The sequence below is a fragment of the Chrysemys picta genome, chromosome 1, assembly GCF_011386835.1.
Source record: "Chrysemys picta bellii isolate R12L10 chromosome 1, ASM1138683v2, whole genome shotgun sequence".
Lineage (NCBI taxonomy): Eukaryota > Metazoa > Chordata > Testudines > Emydidae > Chrysemys > Chrysemys picta.
This window is the reverse complement of record NC_088791.1, coordinates 245,266,254-245,282,432: the sequence shown is the minus strand read 5'-3', so window position 1 is coordinate 245,282,432 and position 16,179 is coordinate 245,266,254. Positions and strand designations below refer to the sequence as shown.

The following is a 16,179-nucleotide window of genomic DNA, read 5'->3' as shown; positions in this document are numbered from 1 at the left end:
GGACTTCCAGTAGTGGAGAGGTGGAGTATTTTGGGGCTCCTATGTTATAACTTCTCATGTCTTCCAGCAGTCAAACTCCCTCCCTCTTCCCTGGAACACCACTCATGATTAGCCCCCGAAAATCCCAGGAAATGAGCTTTCTGAGAATTAGCCAGATTCCAATAAACAAAAGATGCCCTAAAAGGGCAGTTTTTTCTATATTGTAAACCAGATGTCCATAAAGGCTAAGTTACAGGAACTGTGTAAATAATATGCAAATAGTTGGGCTGGGATCTTAGACTTCTCAGATGAGAGAGATTTCTTCTTCACTAATCATTCATAACTTCTGCAAGGACATAATGATGAGAGCTGGCAATAGTATAAAAACTGCTCTTCCTTTCATTGTTGTGACATGCACGGAAGAGCTGCTTTCCTTTATCCTAAATAAAGTGAAGAATAGCCTGGAAAATACATCAGGCCCTATGGAATGCTCCAATCCCCACTGACAAACATGCTCCTAACCTTGCTGATATCTTAGTCAAATCTTGACTTAAGAATTTTGTAAACTGTGTGTTCTGATACCATTAGCCCTTGATATACATGAATTCGTAGGAATGCTTATTTTCCTGATACAACTTTATCTGTCGATTCAGTCAAACCACTACAATTATTAATGAAATGGAATTTTGCTCCACTCCTCTTCTTTTCTTTCCAATATAACTTAAGTCCTTTGTGTAGTAGTACATGGTGATAAGGTACACAGCTCCTTCACTGCAACAAAAAGAGAGCAAAGTGGAACCTGGTATTTCTTGTTAGTTAATTAGTGTCACACTATAAAGTCAGTCAGCGGTTCAGGGTTTCCACTGGGGACCAAAAAGAAAAAGAACATGGTACATTTTAAAGCATCAACAATGTGACCACATTCAAAGATACTGCAAATCTTTACCTTGACCACAATCAGCCTAATCTTGGCTTTCTGATTCGTGTGCAAACTTCTCGGATGGCTATGTACAAAATGTAATGTTGTGCTATTCAGCCTGAGGCCTGCGATTTGGCACTTACGTTTCACATTTAATTGCCTTCTGGATTGTTAATAAGAACACACTGCAACATTCACAATAATCAGCATGGCCTTTTCACACTATGAATGGGAATTCCTCTCAACCAAGGTCTTTGCCTATTTTTAAGAGAACATATTGAGGGATTTGGTTGTATGTTTCTTCATGAATAGAATTATTTGCATGAGTTTCAGCTCGCTCTGTTTAATGACTCCTCAACCCCTCCTCCAGGTCAAAGCCTTTGAAACAGAGATCTTTCACCATGCAGTTCTTGCTGAAATGTCAACATGATATTGGGACACTGGCTTTTCAGTGCCATCATGGTTTCCAGCCACTACTTGGTTTTGCTTCTCTGCTTTTTGCTGCTGCTTCCTCTTTTGCCAGCTGCAGGTATGTCCCAGAAACTGCTGTAATTATTATTATATTGTTAGTCAAATGATTTTCTTGTGAAGAGTGCTGGATCGTCCACAGCAATGGCTGTACATAAAGATTACTAATGAATGTATTCAAATCTGCACAGTGTTGTAATGTGCTCATTGTTTTGACTGGCGATTGTGTTCATGCACTTATTGTGTCAATTGGGAAAAATTGTTTCTAGGCTCATATGTGTAAGTTATCTCATCATACAGAAAGCTACAGGTCATCAACTACCTGCCTACTAGATGAAACCAGCAGGAATTCAAGCCTATATGTGGTATTTTAAAAGCAAAGAATCAATGATCAGTCGTTCTCATTCAATACACAAGAATTTACAAAGGGGATATTACAAACAATGTAGTGTAATATGAGGGTGAACCAAGGCAACTGAAAATTCAGTCTTTAATATGTGCCTCAAAATCAGCTCCCAGGGAACCAAAGGGCACTAGTGATCATAGAGCTCAGACTATCCACAGACTGACACTCTTCAGCAATGGTGTTCAAACATTTTAGAAAAAATAAAAAAAATAAAATTCTCGATGATTCCAATACATCTCCATAGTATAAAGAGAGAGAGAGCTGTGTGTGCACCCTTAGAGAGATAGGTATTCCTTTACTTTAATAAATTAACAAGGACAAATGCAGTAAGAAATGCAAAGAATTAAAAAATAACAATACTCAACATACTGAAAGGATAAAACCTGACATGACCATAAGGAAAAGACATTGTGCTGTGTGTAATGCAGCAAATACTATATAGAAGGTAATTATCATGGTAGGGGATCTATAGTAATCCCTATTTTATTTATTTTTTTTTAAAATGATTTTTTTAAATGAATATATATTTCTATGATGTTAATGCTGATGTGGAGGCTGGTAGACCAGGAGACTGAAGTCCTCTATTATAAGTATCATGACCAGTGCAAACTTCCCCACCCCATCCCATCATTGTGGCTCGGCACTGCCCTGCAGAGATATCTCCAAGTGCAAGACAGTTCATTCTCCATTAGGAATTATCTTGGCGAGGGAATGGACTGGAAGTACTCTGCTCAAGCTCCATCCTCTATCCCCAACTTTGCCCACCATCCCAGAGTAGTTGCATGTTTTTGCCAAAATGCTCAGAAGTGGAATAGTGAGCAATATTGTCATTTAAATTGTCATCATTAGGCTTCAGAAGTAATGTTTAATTAATATGTGGTAGAATATTGTACACCTCACAGACTGGTGTAGACAAGAGATGTGCAGTCTTGCGGACCACTCCAGTCCGACTTCTGCTCTCCTTGCCCATTAACCCTGGCTGAGACTGCCAGGAAGAGTGCCACGTGGTACTGGTTTGCTGAGTTTAGAAGCCACATACAAGCTCCTCTAGCTGATGCAAAGGCATGGCTATGAATAGCTCAGAACGGAAACTCACCCTGCTCTCCTTTGCTGGCAAAGGTATTGCCGTGGCCCAGAGTCTTTTCAGAAGAAAAGTAAGTGGGAATAACTTAGAGCAGTTGTTCTCAAACTATGCTTTATGGACCATTAGTGGCCCATGGACTCCATCCAGCTAGGCCAAAGAAGGTAAGAGTAGATGAATGGAGTGGGGGTAGTGGTGGAGGGGATTGGGAGTCTGGAAAAGTTGTGATCCATCCAAAGATCTTTATCTTACCAAGTGAGTTTATATGGAAAATATAGTAAAACACAAGGGTAGGCAGATAAATTGGGTAAATATGAGAGGCTACATGCCACTTGTCTAATTCTCAGCAGTGTTGCTGTTTGGCTGCCAGAACTAAAGGAAATCCTGTCCTACTTTTGTTTAAACCTACCCTGTAGTGCATGGTAAGTCTTCATGGATTATTTGGATGAAGAACTGCTATAATTCTAGAATCACTACCATTGTCTCGAAAGCTTTGGCCTATATAAAAATCTAGGATCTGTCACTTTACCTCATGTGCAGCAGGGTAGGTAAATAATGTCTCTACAAGATTGTGTAATGTTGCACAATGGAATGTGCTTGGCCTGGCCTGGCCCGGCCTGCTCTAAACATTGTTGCAAACACCCCAGATTTAAAAAAAGTAAAGGAAGCTGAAATCTCATTGGCTTACACTAGAACTTCAGAGTTACAAACACCTCAGGAATGGAGGTTGTTCGTAACTCTGAACAAAATGTTATGATTCTTCTTTCAAACGTTTACAATTGAACATTGATTTAATACAGCTTTGAAACTTTACCATGCAGAAGAAAAATGCTGTTTTCCTTTTATTTTTTGAATAGCTTACATTTAACACAGTCCTGTACGGTATTTACTGGAGGGGGGGGGGGGGGTTGTTGTTCTCTGCTGCTGCCTGATTGCGTACTTCTGGTTCCAAACAAGGTGTGTGGTTGACTGGTCAGTTCCTAACTCTGAAATTCTACAGTACTTTATTTCTGGAGAGAGAAAATGTGTATGCAGAGTTCCAATTATTTCAATTTTTCAGTCTTCTTAAAGCAGGAGCAGGCAAACAGCTTGCTGAAAAGACAAAGAAGAGCGAATAGCTTCTTTGAAGAGTTAAAAATAGGATCGCTACAACGGGAGTGCTTTGAAGAAGTGTGTTCGTATGAGGAAGCCAGAGAAATCTTCCAAGATGTTAAAAGGACAGTAAGTAAGGGGTAGCACTGGCTCAGGGGTCTTCTGTTGGCCTGATTTTTATCTTGCATCTTCCCATCTTATTAGTAGAAACATAAATGGATTTTGATCCTTAAACCCTGAGAGCTGAAAAGTGTCTAATATAGTACTTTTGTCTTCTATTACCTCTGTCTTAAAATATACAGAGAGCTGAAAATTAATATTGTGTTAAATTTTAGGCATGTTCTCCAAGTAGCCACAACTTTATTCACCCTTCAACTATCATTGTGCTATACCTCTATAATTTGTTTGTTATGGTATTAGACAATGTACTTATCCTTTGTACATGAAATGATGCATAATATTGTCTGGCTAATTCCTTATGCCCTTTTTTCCTCTTTCTTCCAGATGGAATTCTGGCAGAATTATGTTGGTATGAGAATTTCGTGTGTTCTAATAATTACTGAAATTGCACCATTGCAATCCTTCCTGTGAGCCTTACTGATAGTGTGTTTTTTCCAGATGCCAATCAGTGTGACTCTAACCCCTGTCAGAATGGTGGGACATGTGTTGACCAATTTCAGGCTTATGTTTGCCTTTGCCCTGAGGAGTATAAGGGCAAAAACTGTGAAAAAGGTCAGGTATTAAATCTTTAAAAAACAAAACACTATGCAAATGCATGCTGCTCTGGTAAATACGTTGCTACCAGTCCTTTTTAAAATTAACAAACATTATTACTGGGCATCGTTCTAGCAGAGAAGAGGTTGCTGACACAGTTAAAACTGCTATGTTTGATAAGTATCAGAAGGGTAGCCGTGTTAGTCTGAATCTGTAAAAAACAACAGAGGGTCCTGTGGCACCTTTAAGACTAACAGAAGTATTGGGAGCATAAGCTTTCATGGGTAAGAACCTCACTTGCATCTGAAGAAGTGAGGTTCTTACCCACGAAAGCTTATGCTCCCAATACTTCTGTTAGTCTTAAAGGTGCCACAGGACCCTCTGTTGCTTTTTATGTTTGATAAAGCATTCAGCAAACAGGTATTGCAGTCACTCTACATAGTAGCCACATAATCATTAGTGTAGATCTTCTAAGTTCACTTTCTCAACCACCTGAGAGAAAAGGGGCATTTTTCTAACTGAATTATGGTAACCCTTTGGCTTAGAAATGTGGTGTCATATTTGCAAATGACCATCAACTCAGGATTAAACAAAGACTGTGAAGGGCTCGCCAACTAGCAGTTTCTCCTCCTTGGTGTTCACACCTCAACTGCTAGAAGAGGGCCTCATCCTCCCTCATTGAACTAACCTCGTTATCTCTAGACTGATTCTTGCCTGCATATTTATACCTCCCTGGGAAATTTCCACTACATGCATCTGATGAAGTGGGTATTCACCCACAAAGCTTATGCTCCAACACGTCTGTTAGTCTATAAGGTGCCACAGGACTCTTTGTAGCTTTTTTCAGATCCAGACTAATATGGCTACCAGGGCCGGCTCTAGGCATCAGCAAAACAAGCTGGTGCTTGGGGCGGCACATTTTTAGGGGCGGCATGGCCGGCGCCAGAATGCCGCCCCTGCCGCCCCTAAAAATGTGCCCCAGCTGTCCTAGCTCACCTCCGCTGCTGCTGACGCTCGCCCCCCACGGCGCGTGAAACAGCTGATTCGCACACCGCTGCTTCCCCTCCCTCCCAGGCTCTCAAACCTGGGAGGGAGGGCGAGATCCCGAGCAGCCGCGGCGCGCGAAACAGCTGATTCGCGCGCCGCTGCTCCCCCTCCCTCCCAGGCTTTAGGTAGCCCTTATGGTGTAGGTGTGCTGCTGACCATCCTTCATTATGAATTGCAAATTTTTGCTTGCACCTTTTTGTTTACCTGAGATTTGGCATGTAAGGCCTCTGTGTTTGCAGTTTCTTTGTCCTCTCTGAGGGGCTAGTCTGTGGACATTTCCCAGACTCTCAACATGTTTCAGTAGCAAACATGTAGCAAAATCTCATAACATCATATACAATGATGATGCATACAGTTCAACAGGACAGTAATGGTCAGCAGATTATGATTTTCCAGTGATACCTCACAAGGCATACTTTGCATAAGATTTATCATAATTGTAAAAGAGGTGACCATGATATTATAGATGGTCACAGTGTGTAAATACATGCACATGAAAACAGCCCTTGCCTACACCTTCATTAAAGAACAATGGGCCAGATCCAATGCCTGGTGACATCAGTGGGAGTCTTTCCATTGATTTCAATGAGCATTTGATCTAGCTCTATATACGGACTATTAAATTTAGTACATAAGTACAGTGTAGGCCCAAAGGAGGATCAGTAGCTTGTCCGATCTAAATGGGTTGCCTAACTAGTGGCTTTAACTACCGTTAAGCATCTGTAATAAGGCATCCATGATGCCAGTCCAGCCTATATTACTCTCACCTCTTACAACCCTTCCCATTTCCTGTTCCTGCTCATGCTTCTCTTCTGACCACTAGCTCTGTCTTCTTTGCCCAGTTCTAACTTTTTTTGCCACCTTTTCATGCTGTCCCACTCTAGAACAGCCTCTTAGTCAATATTTGCAAGGTTCCTTCTCCGCCCCTTTTAAATAACTTGTGAAAACCAACCTATTCACTAGTGTTTCCCATCTAGAATATCCACACAACCCTCCATACTTATTCTGTTTGTTTGTCCCACATGGTAGCAGCTCATGTCTCTGGGGCAGGTACAATTCAAAGTACTGGATAAATAATAATTATTCCAAAACACCCATAAATGTTCAGCCATTCAGACAGCTTGAATTACTGACCATTCAGACATGTCTTTTCTCCAGAAGAAAGGTCTGCAGTGGATTATCCTATGGCCTTCCCAGTGCACTGCTGTGGGTGAAAGGAATACCGTGGTTATGATTTTTAAATAGACATATTTGACAACAGTTACCATATGGTTACCGCAGTGATATCCTATTCTAATTATTGTGAGTATTGCTCTATCTCAGATACCATATTGTGGTAACTGTTGACAAATGCTAATTATTTTGAATGGCAATCACTGTCTGATTTTTGGTGCATTTTTTAATCTCTTTAATTTGTGCCGGGGTATTTAGTTCCCAGTTCTGTACAGCTCTGTCATTAATATTTGCCTACCAGAAGCAGCTTTCTCTATCAATATATCAACATTACTGAGTTGCAGGTCACTCTTGGTCAAAATTTACGAACATAATTGACTCGAGTTAAACACAAGACACCACATTCAGGAACTAATGTGGTCTTTTCACGTATTTAGGTCTGATTGACAAACCGACGTGCAGTAATGAAAATGGTCACTGTGAACATTATTGCATTGACAGTCCAACCATGATACGACAATGCTTTTGTGCAGAGGGTTACGTACTAGCAAGTGATGAAGTGTCCTGTACTCCCCAAGGTAAGGTTATGCAAAGCAAGTCACTACAGCAACATATTTGATGGGTAACTTCTTTTGACAGTTGTCTCCAGGAGATGTCAATTCTTATCCAATTAACAGATGCTTTATTTCAACATATGAGTCAAGACAAGAATAACCCTAATAAAACCAGTGAGAAATTTATGCTCTTTTTTACTGAATAAGACCAACAAACTTGGGTACTCTTCTCTAGGGAATAGCACTCATCTCAAGAGATAACAAACTACAGCTGGGTTTTTTAAGTGGGGGTAAATTAATGGGTGCCAAACTCCCTTGGAAAATCCCTACCTAAATTATTTCATTAGTGGAGCAAGGGATTAAATGATTCAAATTGCTCCTTTGAGCACAGGCCTGGGTACCATGTGATTATGTGGCCTCATGAATAACTGCATCTATGCTCTTTTTTTCAAGTTGCTATATGATTATGCTCCAAAACATCCGCTTTTATTTTCAAAATATTAAGGGGGAGATTTTCAAAGCTGAAATGGGAGCCAGGCACCTAACTCCCATTTACTTTCACAAGGAGTTGGGTGTCTAGCTGCCCTTTATGCGTTGGTAAATTTCCCCCTGTAGCAATTACGACTGCAATGGAAACCTTTAGAGCGTAAACTGAGTGTAAACGGCTGCAGTGGTGCGCGCGTGAGGCTACAGAATGCCTGGACCAGTAGTTCTGAGAGGAGTGACTTACTCCCATTCATCTCACCGGGGTATTGACACTGAATGGTAACAATTGAACAATTGGGGTGTCAACATTGGAAATGATTTCACTAAGAAACATCAATCCAATAACGTGCTTCTCCATTCCTGGCGGTTGCAGCAGGTATTGGAGTGGGGCGGTTGGTTTCTGTTTAGGGTTGGTGGGATGAGGACCAAGGAATTCCAGACTCACCACAAACCTCTGACCCAGCCAAAATGGGGAAGAAAATAAAATGTTTCCCTTCCTCAGTGATCAAATCATCAGTTGTCTCCTTGATTCCATAAAATCAAGACCGCCTTCCTTGCCTTCCCATGTAGCAAAAGTTCCTACCCAGATGTCAGACCCTCCAGCTCCCTCTGACAACTTCTACAATGCCATTATGCATTTTTAATACCAAAATCCGCATCACATTTTATTGTTTATAAACTTCATATGCCCCTCAGTATATCTGAGGGTATGTCTGGATTGCAGTTAAACAACTGCGGCTGGCCTGGATCAGCTGACTCGGGGGCGGCTCTGGCTATATGATGTAGCCTCAGGCTAGGGCTGAAGTCCCAGAGCCTCAGCTGCAGCCCAAACCCGAACAACTCCACAGCAATTGTATAGCCCAGCAGCCTGATCCCCAGTGAGTCTGAGTCAGCTGACCTGGACCAGCCCCAAGTGTTTAATTGCTGTGTAAATGAGGCCTTGGTGACATTACCCTGCCTGAATGATTAGAGTTAGATGAAAAGGGGTTGTTAAAGGAAGGAGGCAGGAAAGGTAAAACAATGGCCTAGAAGATGCACCCCAGAAAACACTCAAATACAGGAGCCTGGTTTATGGCCTATCCTGGCTACAGAGATGTTTTACAAAGGCTGAGAATCTAGAGATCAGAAGACACCAATCTGTTAACAGAGCTACCCTACAGAAAGGGAGGGGGAGAAAGGGCTGTCAGGTGCTGCAAGAAGACGCAGGCAGACTGAGAGTCAGGGATCTGCAGCAGGCATGCTGTAACACAGTCCCCAAATACAATGGGGAGCACCGTGGCTGACTCATGTCTACTTACAGCCTTGAGGGGAAGGCCAAGTATAAGTGAGACAGTTGGGGTGTAGGCCTCCGTTGTTGTAAATCCATTTTTCTGAGCACTGTGCACCTATGGGCAAAATAAATCCTACTTCTTTTGGGGAAGCTGCTTCTGTGGCCCTACTTACAGGTGCCCAAAGGGAAACTCGTGCAGATGCCAAGCCCATAGGATGTGCTAGGTGTCAAGGTTGGCAACCAGAGGGGTGCCACCTGGAAACCCAGTCAGGGAGTGATTGGATTGTGGAGTCTCACCCCAAAGAGAAGTGGAGGGGAAGTGATGAAGCTACTAGTGGGAGGAAGGGAACATCTCTTCCCCCCCCACCCACCCCCCGGCTGCCTTTAGGTGTGTGTAAGTGTGGCTCCTTTTCAAGCATATTATGCACTTGACAAAAAGAAGTGTATGACCCAAATTTTCATATGCGGCTGGAGAATGAGCCCGCCTCACACCCACCTGTCAGTAGCAGCTCCTGTGCTGCAAGGCTGGGCCTGGCTCTCTGCTCTGGGCATTGCAACATGGCACAAAGGGTTACATATTGTGGTGACCCCATACACCATGTCACAGCACCACTCACTCACATTTATCCTGGCTGCCCCTCCATCATGTTGGAGGGGTGGCTGGGCCAAACCCGAATGGCGCTGTGACCCTGTATGCCAGGTTGTAACACCCATAGTGAGGAACTGGGCCCCCACCCCATGGGCCAGGACCCATCACTGCGGGGTGAGTGCAGTGCGGCCTTGCTCTCCAGCCTCCTCCCCACACCGTCCCCTGTGGCCTCCCTTCTGCTCTGAGCCGGGTTTATGGTTGCAGTTCAGGGGCAGAGCGTGTAGCAGGCATGATAATGTGTGAAATTAGCAAGCCACCAGGCATAGCTGAAGGTGGCAACACCAATGACGTATGCCCCACCCTAGCTGCAAAACCTGGCTGTGCCAGTGGAAAGCGGTACACTAGGGGGACTGGAAAAAGGTCTCAGCTGGGTCAGCCTACCCAGGGACTGTGACAACACTGATCATTTGGGGGCAGCATAAATTATATTGAATTTAATGTTCAAATAAATCAATGAGATACTAATTGTGTTATTTATATTCCTATTTAATTCACTAACAACCTAATTTACCTGAGTCTGTCATGGAATTTCCTGTCTGCTGCTTCAGGGGCCAGAATTGACTTCAGTGGGATCAGGATTTCATCCTCAGAGTGCTGCAGAATCCTGCAGGTTTTAGATGCCACTTGTCACAGAGAACATAGGGCCTTGCTACCTAAGTGGACAGGAGACAGGACCTCTCCGTGTGCACCTCAGGAGGTCAGCAGTTTTGGAGCGGGGAGGGACAGGAAGTTTAGTAGCAGCAGATCAGGTGTCATGGAGGATTCAAAGAGAGCCCCTTGTCCTGCCCGCTTTAAAAGATCATCATGAAAACCCTGGAGGAATTAAAGGGGCACCAAACACACTATATCGATGCCTTTTTCTGAGCCTCCTGTGGTACCTGAGTGCAACTTCTTAACCAATGGGTCTATGTTGTAAGGTAATACCACTTGTGGGCAGTGTCCAGTCAGAAAAAAGCATTTACTCACTGGGTGATTTAAAATACGCTGTGATTAGCAACACCACTAGACTATTGGCTGAATTCTCTGCTGACATGTCTCATAGAGGGAGTTTTCTGGAGTAACCCTAGCAGAGAATGTGGCCCTGTGTGTTTCCCAGTGGATTTCATTGTATTTAATCACACTTACTACTGTGATGTATTTGTTATTTTTCACAGTGGATTACCCATGTGGGAAAATACCGGTTTTGGCAAAGCAAAACACAACTCAGCGGGGGAGAATTGTAGGTGGTTATGTCTGTCCTCCAGGTGAATGTCCGTGGCAGGTGAGTCTTCTATTTCATTTTTTGTCATCAACTGAGTCCTTGGGAAAGGTGCTGGATGGACAGTGCTGGATAACAAACCCCTCTGTTCAGCCGCAGAACAGTTAGGGCACAGCTAAAGGGAATGCAAGCTCCCCACCCACTGCCACCCTCTGCTGCAGTGACAGTTTTTCCAGGCATGAAATGGCAATTCAGCCTCCTCCATGTCCTGCCCATCCAGTCCTTGGCCTTATTGCTGAGATTGCCCACAAGCCTGTCGGCTGTAGTTACTGGGATGTGAACTCTTGGGCAAAATAGGCAGAATCAATAACATATGCGAGCAAAATTGTCCCATGGAAGATTTTTTTCCCCTCACACTTTCCATGCGAATGGTGTGTTCAAGCATGAGGGAATAAAATAGAGAGAGAGAGAGAGTAGCAATGCAAAACTCTCCCAAAAAAAGAACAGGAGTACTTGTGGCACCTTAGAGACTAACAAATTTATTAGAGCATAAGCTTTCGTGGACTACAGCCCACTTCTTCGGATGCTAAATTCTGTGTGTAGAGTACCCAAGTTGTCAATTGTCTACTTTGGAGCCAGACACGAAGTTTCTCTTTCAGCAACTAGGACAATAAAACCCTTTATTTCAGGACTAATAATTTTCATAATTTAGATCCAAACACATTCCTGTGAAAGATTTAAATTCCGAAAAGGCAAAGCACAAGACATACAAACATTGCCAAGATCTCAGATGCTGACACCTTTACTCTCGCTGAGTCCCTTCTTCCATGAGTAGTCTTGACATGATACTTTTGCTTGTAGATTAAGGAGCTACTCAGCATGAGCATTTACAGCCCTGCTTATAAATGTGTTTGCATCTGAGGCTGGGATTTTCAAAGAGCCCTAAGGGAGTTAAGTGCTCAACTCCTATTGACTTTCAACAGAAGTTGGATGCCTAGTTCCGGTACCCCCTGAATTACTTTAAGCCTGAGTTACTAAAATGATTAGTCTAAAAACCTAGATCCCCCTGGGCTATGCACATTAGTCCCTGCCTCGAAGATCAAATGGTAACTTCACCAATCAGCAGTTAGGAAAATGATGACTACACATGGTCCTTGCAGGCTAAGTAAGATGAATGTTCTCAGTAAATTCTATAGAATTTCAGGTCAAACAAATTGGTGTAACATAAAAGTTTCTTTTGCATATTTCAGGCTCTGCTAATAGAGAATGAGAAACCAAAGTGTGGGGGTTCCCTGGTGGGACCGAGCTGGGTGGTTACTGCCGCTCACTGCTTAGAGAACACACATCCCAAACAGCTCCGAGTAAAACTGGGTACGTCTTTCACTTGTCTCACTTTTTCAAACTTTGTGGCCCAAAATTTGTTGTCAGCTTCGCTTGGGTAAATCCAGAGTGATTCCTCCCAAGTCAGTGGAGTTATGCCATATTTACATGGTGTGACTCTGCAAACATTTGGAAGGGTTAAATACAACCAATATCTGTCAAAAACTGATTACAAATACAATGGCCATCTGCTTGCTTACAACAGGAGCAGTTAGCGATTCCTAAATGTCCTCTCGGCCATAATGCAAGTCTCAAAAACCAGAAGTTTTACAAAATGACAGTTCTACGGTTGGGATCAAAGTTGCTGAATTACCCCCATTGTAATGGGGATGGGTGAACAGATTAATTACAGTGCAGAGTGCAAAGGTGTGAATGGCGTCTGCCTCTGCATCCTGGAACCCAGCCTTGAGAAGGGTTTGGGGGCAGTGGCAGTCAGGGCCAGTTAGCAGCATGACTCCAGGAGGAACTCTGCGGTCAAGGAGTGGTAGAGGAAAGGTTTTCTCCATGGACAATCAGCGTCAACCCCTCAGTCCCTCCCGTTCTTGACCCACTCCCTCACTGGCCCATGGATCCTTCAGGGTGTGGGGGAAAGTGGGGTACATGCTGTGGAGGTGGCACTCTGATTACTTCTCTCCCACTGCTGGGAAATGCAGATGCCAGTGGAGTTACACTCAGGATGAATTTGGCTCCCAGTGTCTGGTACTTAGGTTATAGATATAACCTTGTCATGGAACCTAGTCTAGTCTTTTCTGTGCTAGAATTTAGTCCTGGAACAGCCAAGCTGGATAGTTCTAATGCAGTAATAGGCCCTCTTGAAGCTGCACCCTTACTCTGCTTGCTTCTGCTGTAATTCTGTCACTGAACCCTATTCCACGTCTTCTGTCAAGGGAGAAAGCTGGAATGAAGGAAGAGGCTCTAGGAGAAACAAGTACTGTCTCTGCTGAACCACAGAAAAGAATGAACAATGCAGGATTCAGTAGTGGCCGTGGAAATGTAGTAAGAAGAAAAGAAATGTCAGTTTAGTGATATCTTTCCATAAGAGCTGTGTGGAGTTAAGGAGCTTACTATTTATGTGAACCTGACGGGTTTAATTCCTTTTCTAGGTGAACACACAATAGATCATGAGGATGAAGGGGAGCAAGAAAGGAAGGTTTCTGAAATCATAATTCATGAAAAATATATTCCACAAACAACTGACCATGACATTGCCTTGCTGCGCCTGGAGGCGCCTGTTAACTTCAGTGATTATGTGGTACCGATATGTTTGCCCGAGAAACAGTTTGCAATGTCTGAGCTGTCCTCCATTAGGTTCTCCACAGTGAGTGGATGGGGGCGTCTAATAGAAGGAGGTGCCACTGCTGCAGTTCTTATGAGAGTTGATGTTCCACGTGTAAAGACACAAGAGTGTATACATGAGGCCAACTTAACTATTACAGAGAACATGTTCTGTGCAGGAGACCTCAGTGGGACTAAAGACTCCTGCAAAGGGGACAGCGGCGGACCTCATGCCACAAAGTACAACACCACCTGGTTTCTGACAGGGATTGTCAGCTGGGGGAAGGGGTGTGCTACCAAAGGCACTTACGGGGTTTATACAAGGGTGTCTAAATATCTCGAATGGTTAAACAATCACATGGATTCATAAACTGCCAGGCTTCCTCTGGGCAGAACATTTCCAAACTGCAGAGTTGTCTTTTTGAGTCCCACCTGGGACGCTTCCCTGTTTAGCATTTTTCCAGATCTTAAATAAATTACCCACACACTTACATAATGATTTGAAACCAATATCTTTCCTGTTCAGTCACATTACTCATTCACCTGGCTGCATTGTTTGTACATTATTTTAAAAGAGGAATTACTCTGCAGCAACCTTTTTGAAGGTTGTAACATTTATAAATTATATTTCCATAACATTACCTTACATCACAGTTGCAAATGCAAAAGTCAAATCTTCATATGAGTGATCTGTCCTAAGACTCCAGAACCAAAGAAACGGGAAAAGATTCTTTCCAGGTTTCTAAGTCTTTACTGAGGGCTTAGTTTCATTTTTCTTACATCAAATAATAAAGTAATATTGCTAACAATTATAATATTGACCCATATTTGTGACTGGTACATCTGACTTTAAGGTAACTTTGCTCTGGTATAACATTATTACATTATGAGAACAAAGGGAATTGGAATACTTATTATGCAGCCCCGTACAGCAACAGTGTTCAAACTGTGGCTTTTGTCATTTGTGTGTGTAGAATGATACATTTTAAGGACAGAACTATGTTCTGACCTCCTGCATAGCACAGGCTATTGCTGGTTGCATGTGCCAATAATTGTTTTCACGTGCAATTGATAGTATATGAAAAATTGTGAATGCACAATGAGAGGCTGCACTGTGGTTTCTTTGAAAATATGTCTCCAAATGTCATTATGAAGGCAACATAATATATTAAGGGAGAAAGATAGATATAATAGATCAGAATTTTAGAAAATAATTTACTCTCCAAATTAATTCAAATCAGTCTGAATAGCAGCACTGTCATAGGGACTGGCTGAAGAACAGTAAATTAATGAAACATGGTAATTCACTGAGATGGGAAGATATTTAGGGGGGTTCTGCAGAGATCCATACTATGTTGGGTCTCATTTTATTTAACATCTTCATTAATGATACAGTATACCGATCATATTCAAAACTGCAGATGCCATTGAATTGGGGAAAGCAGCAAATTCCAGTAAGGACGAAGAGATAATAATGTAAAGGGACCTAGAGAGATTTTTTAAAATGGAAGAAAATAATGAAGGAATATCCATCTTGGAAAAATGAAAACTAATATATCTGGAGGAAAAGATAATCCAGATCACAGATATTTAGTGGTAGGTGAGAAATCTGGAAAGTAATAATGCAGAACAGGCCTATAGGTTATAGTGACCAGCAAATAAAGTATAACTTTGCAATGAGGCAGTTAAAAAAAACAACAATCCAGTTCATTTCGAGATTCTTGAGACAGGATGTCTTGGAGCAGAGAGTTAATAGTTCCTCTATGTAGGGCTCCATTGTGAATGTTATGTTAACTTCTGGCCCGCTCATTTACAGAAAGATACTGACAAACCGGAGTGTATTCAGAAAAAAACAAGCAAAATGACAAGGGGGCTAGATGGACGGCTTTACAAAGGACATTTTAACTACAATTTTAATGTGTATCTTGGCTAAATAAATGATTGAGGCAGAGTGTGAAAGGTATCAAAGGTGTGAACTCAAAGGAAGCAATTGTTTAATGGGGTGCTACCTAGGTGCAATGGGGTGAAAATATAAAAAGGAAGATTGAGGCAAAATATCCTGACAAATTTCCTGACAGTGGGATTTGTTTAATTGAGAAATAGTCCCCAAAGTATGTAGTGGAAACCCCATCCCTTGTGATATTTAAAACTTGACCGGATAAAAGTATAGAAAATAAGTGAGGAAGCATAAGAAACAATCCTGCACAGCCAAGAGTAGGGATTTCCTTGAGGACCAACAAACTCTGGGGGATCTATAGCACTTCCACTCCTGATGCTGGAGAACAGAAGGAAGGGCTCCTCTTTAAAAGATCCTTTCCTGGACTGGGGGATGGGGCAACAGGTCTACCTGCTACTCCCCTGGCCCCAAATACTGAAGTTGTTGAAATGGGTCAGCTGGGTCCAGTCCTTCACCCTGAAGATGTTGGAAGAGAAGGGTGTAGAAAGCAACTGAAAACTACTAAAGGTAACTGGGTGGACACCTCAGGGT

General features: G+C 42.5%; 1 protein-coding gene across 1 annotated transcript; it reads left to right on the top strand.

Annotated features, from left to right (window-relative positions):
* The first annotated feature begins 1,268 nt into the window (after positions 1-1,268).
* F7 (coagulation factor VII) lies at positions 1,269-14,506 on the top strand. Its single transcript, XM_005307614.4, has 8 exons — positions 1,269-1,427; positions 3,914-4,074; positions 4,450-4,474; positions 4,564-4,677; positions 7,317-7,457; positions 10,993-11,099; positions 12,287-12,407; positions 13,520-14,506. The coding sequence occupies exons 1-8, from the start codon at positions 1,325-1,327 to the stop codon at positions 14,059-14,061; spliced, it is 1,314 nt and encodes a 437-aa protein (XP_005307671.2). The 5' UTR covers positions 1,269-1,324; the 3' UTR covers positions 14,062-14,506.
* The last annotated feature ends 1,673 nt before the right edge of the window (positions 14,507-16,179 follow it).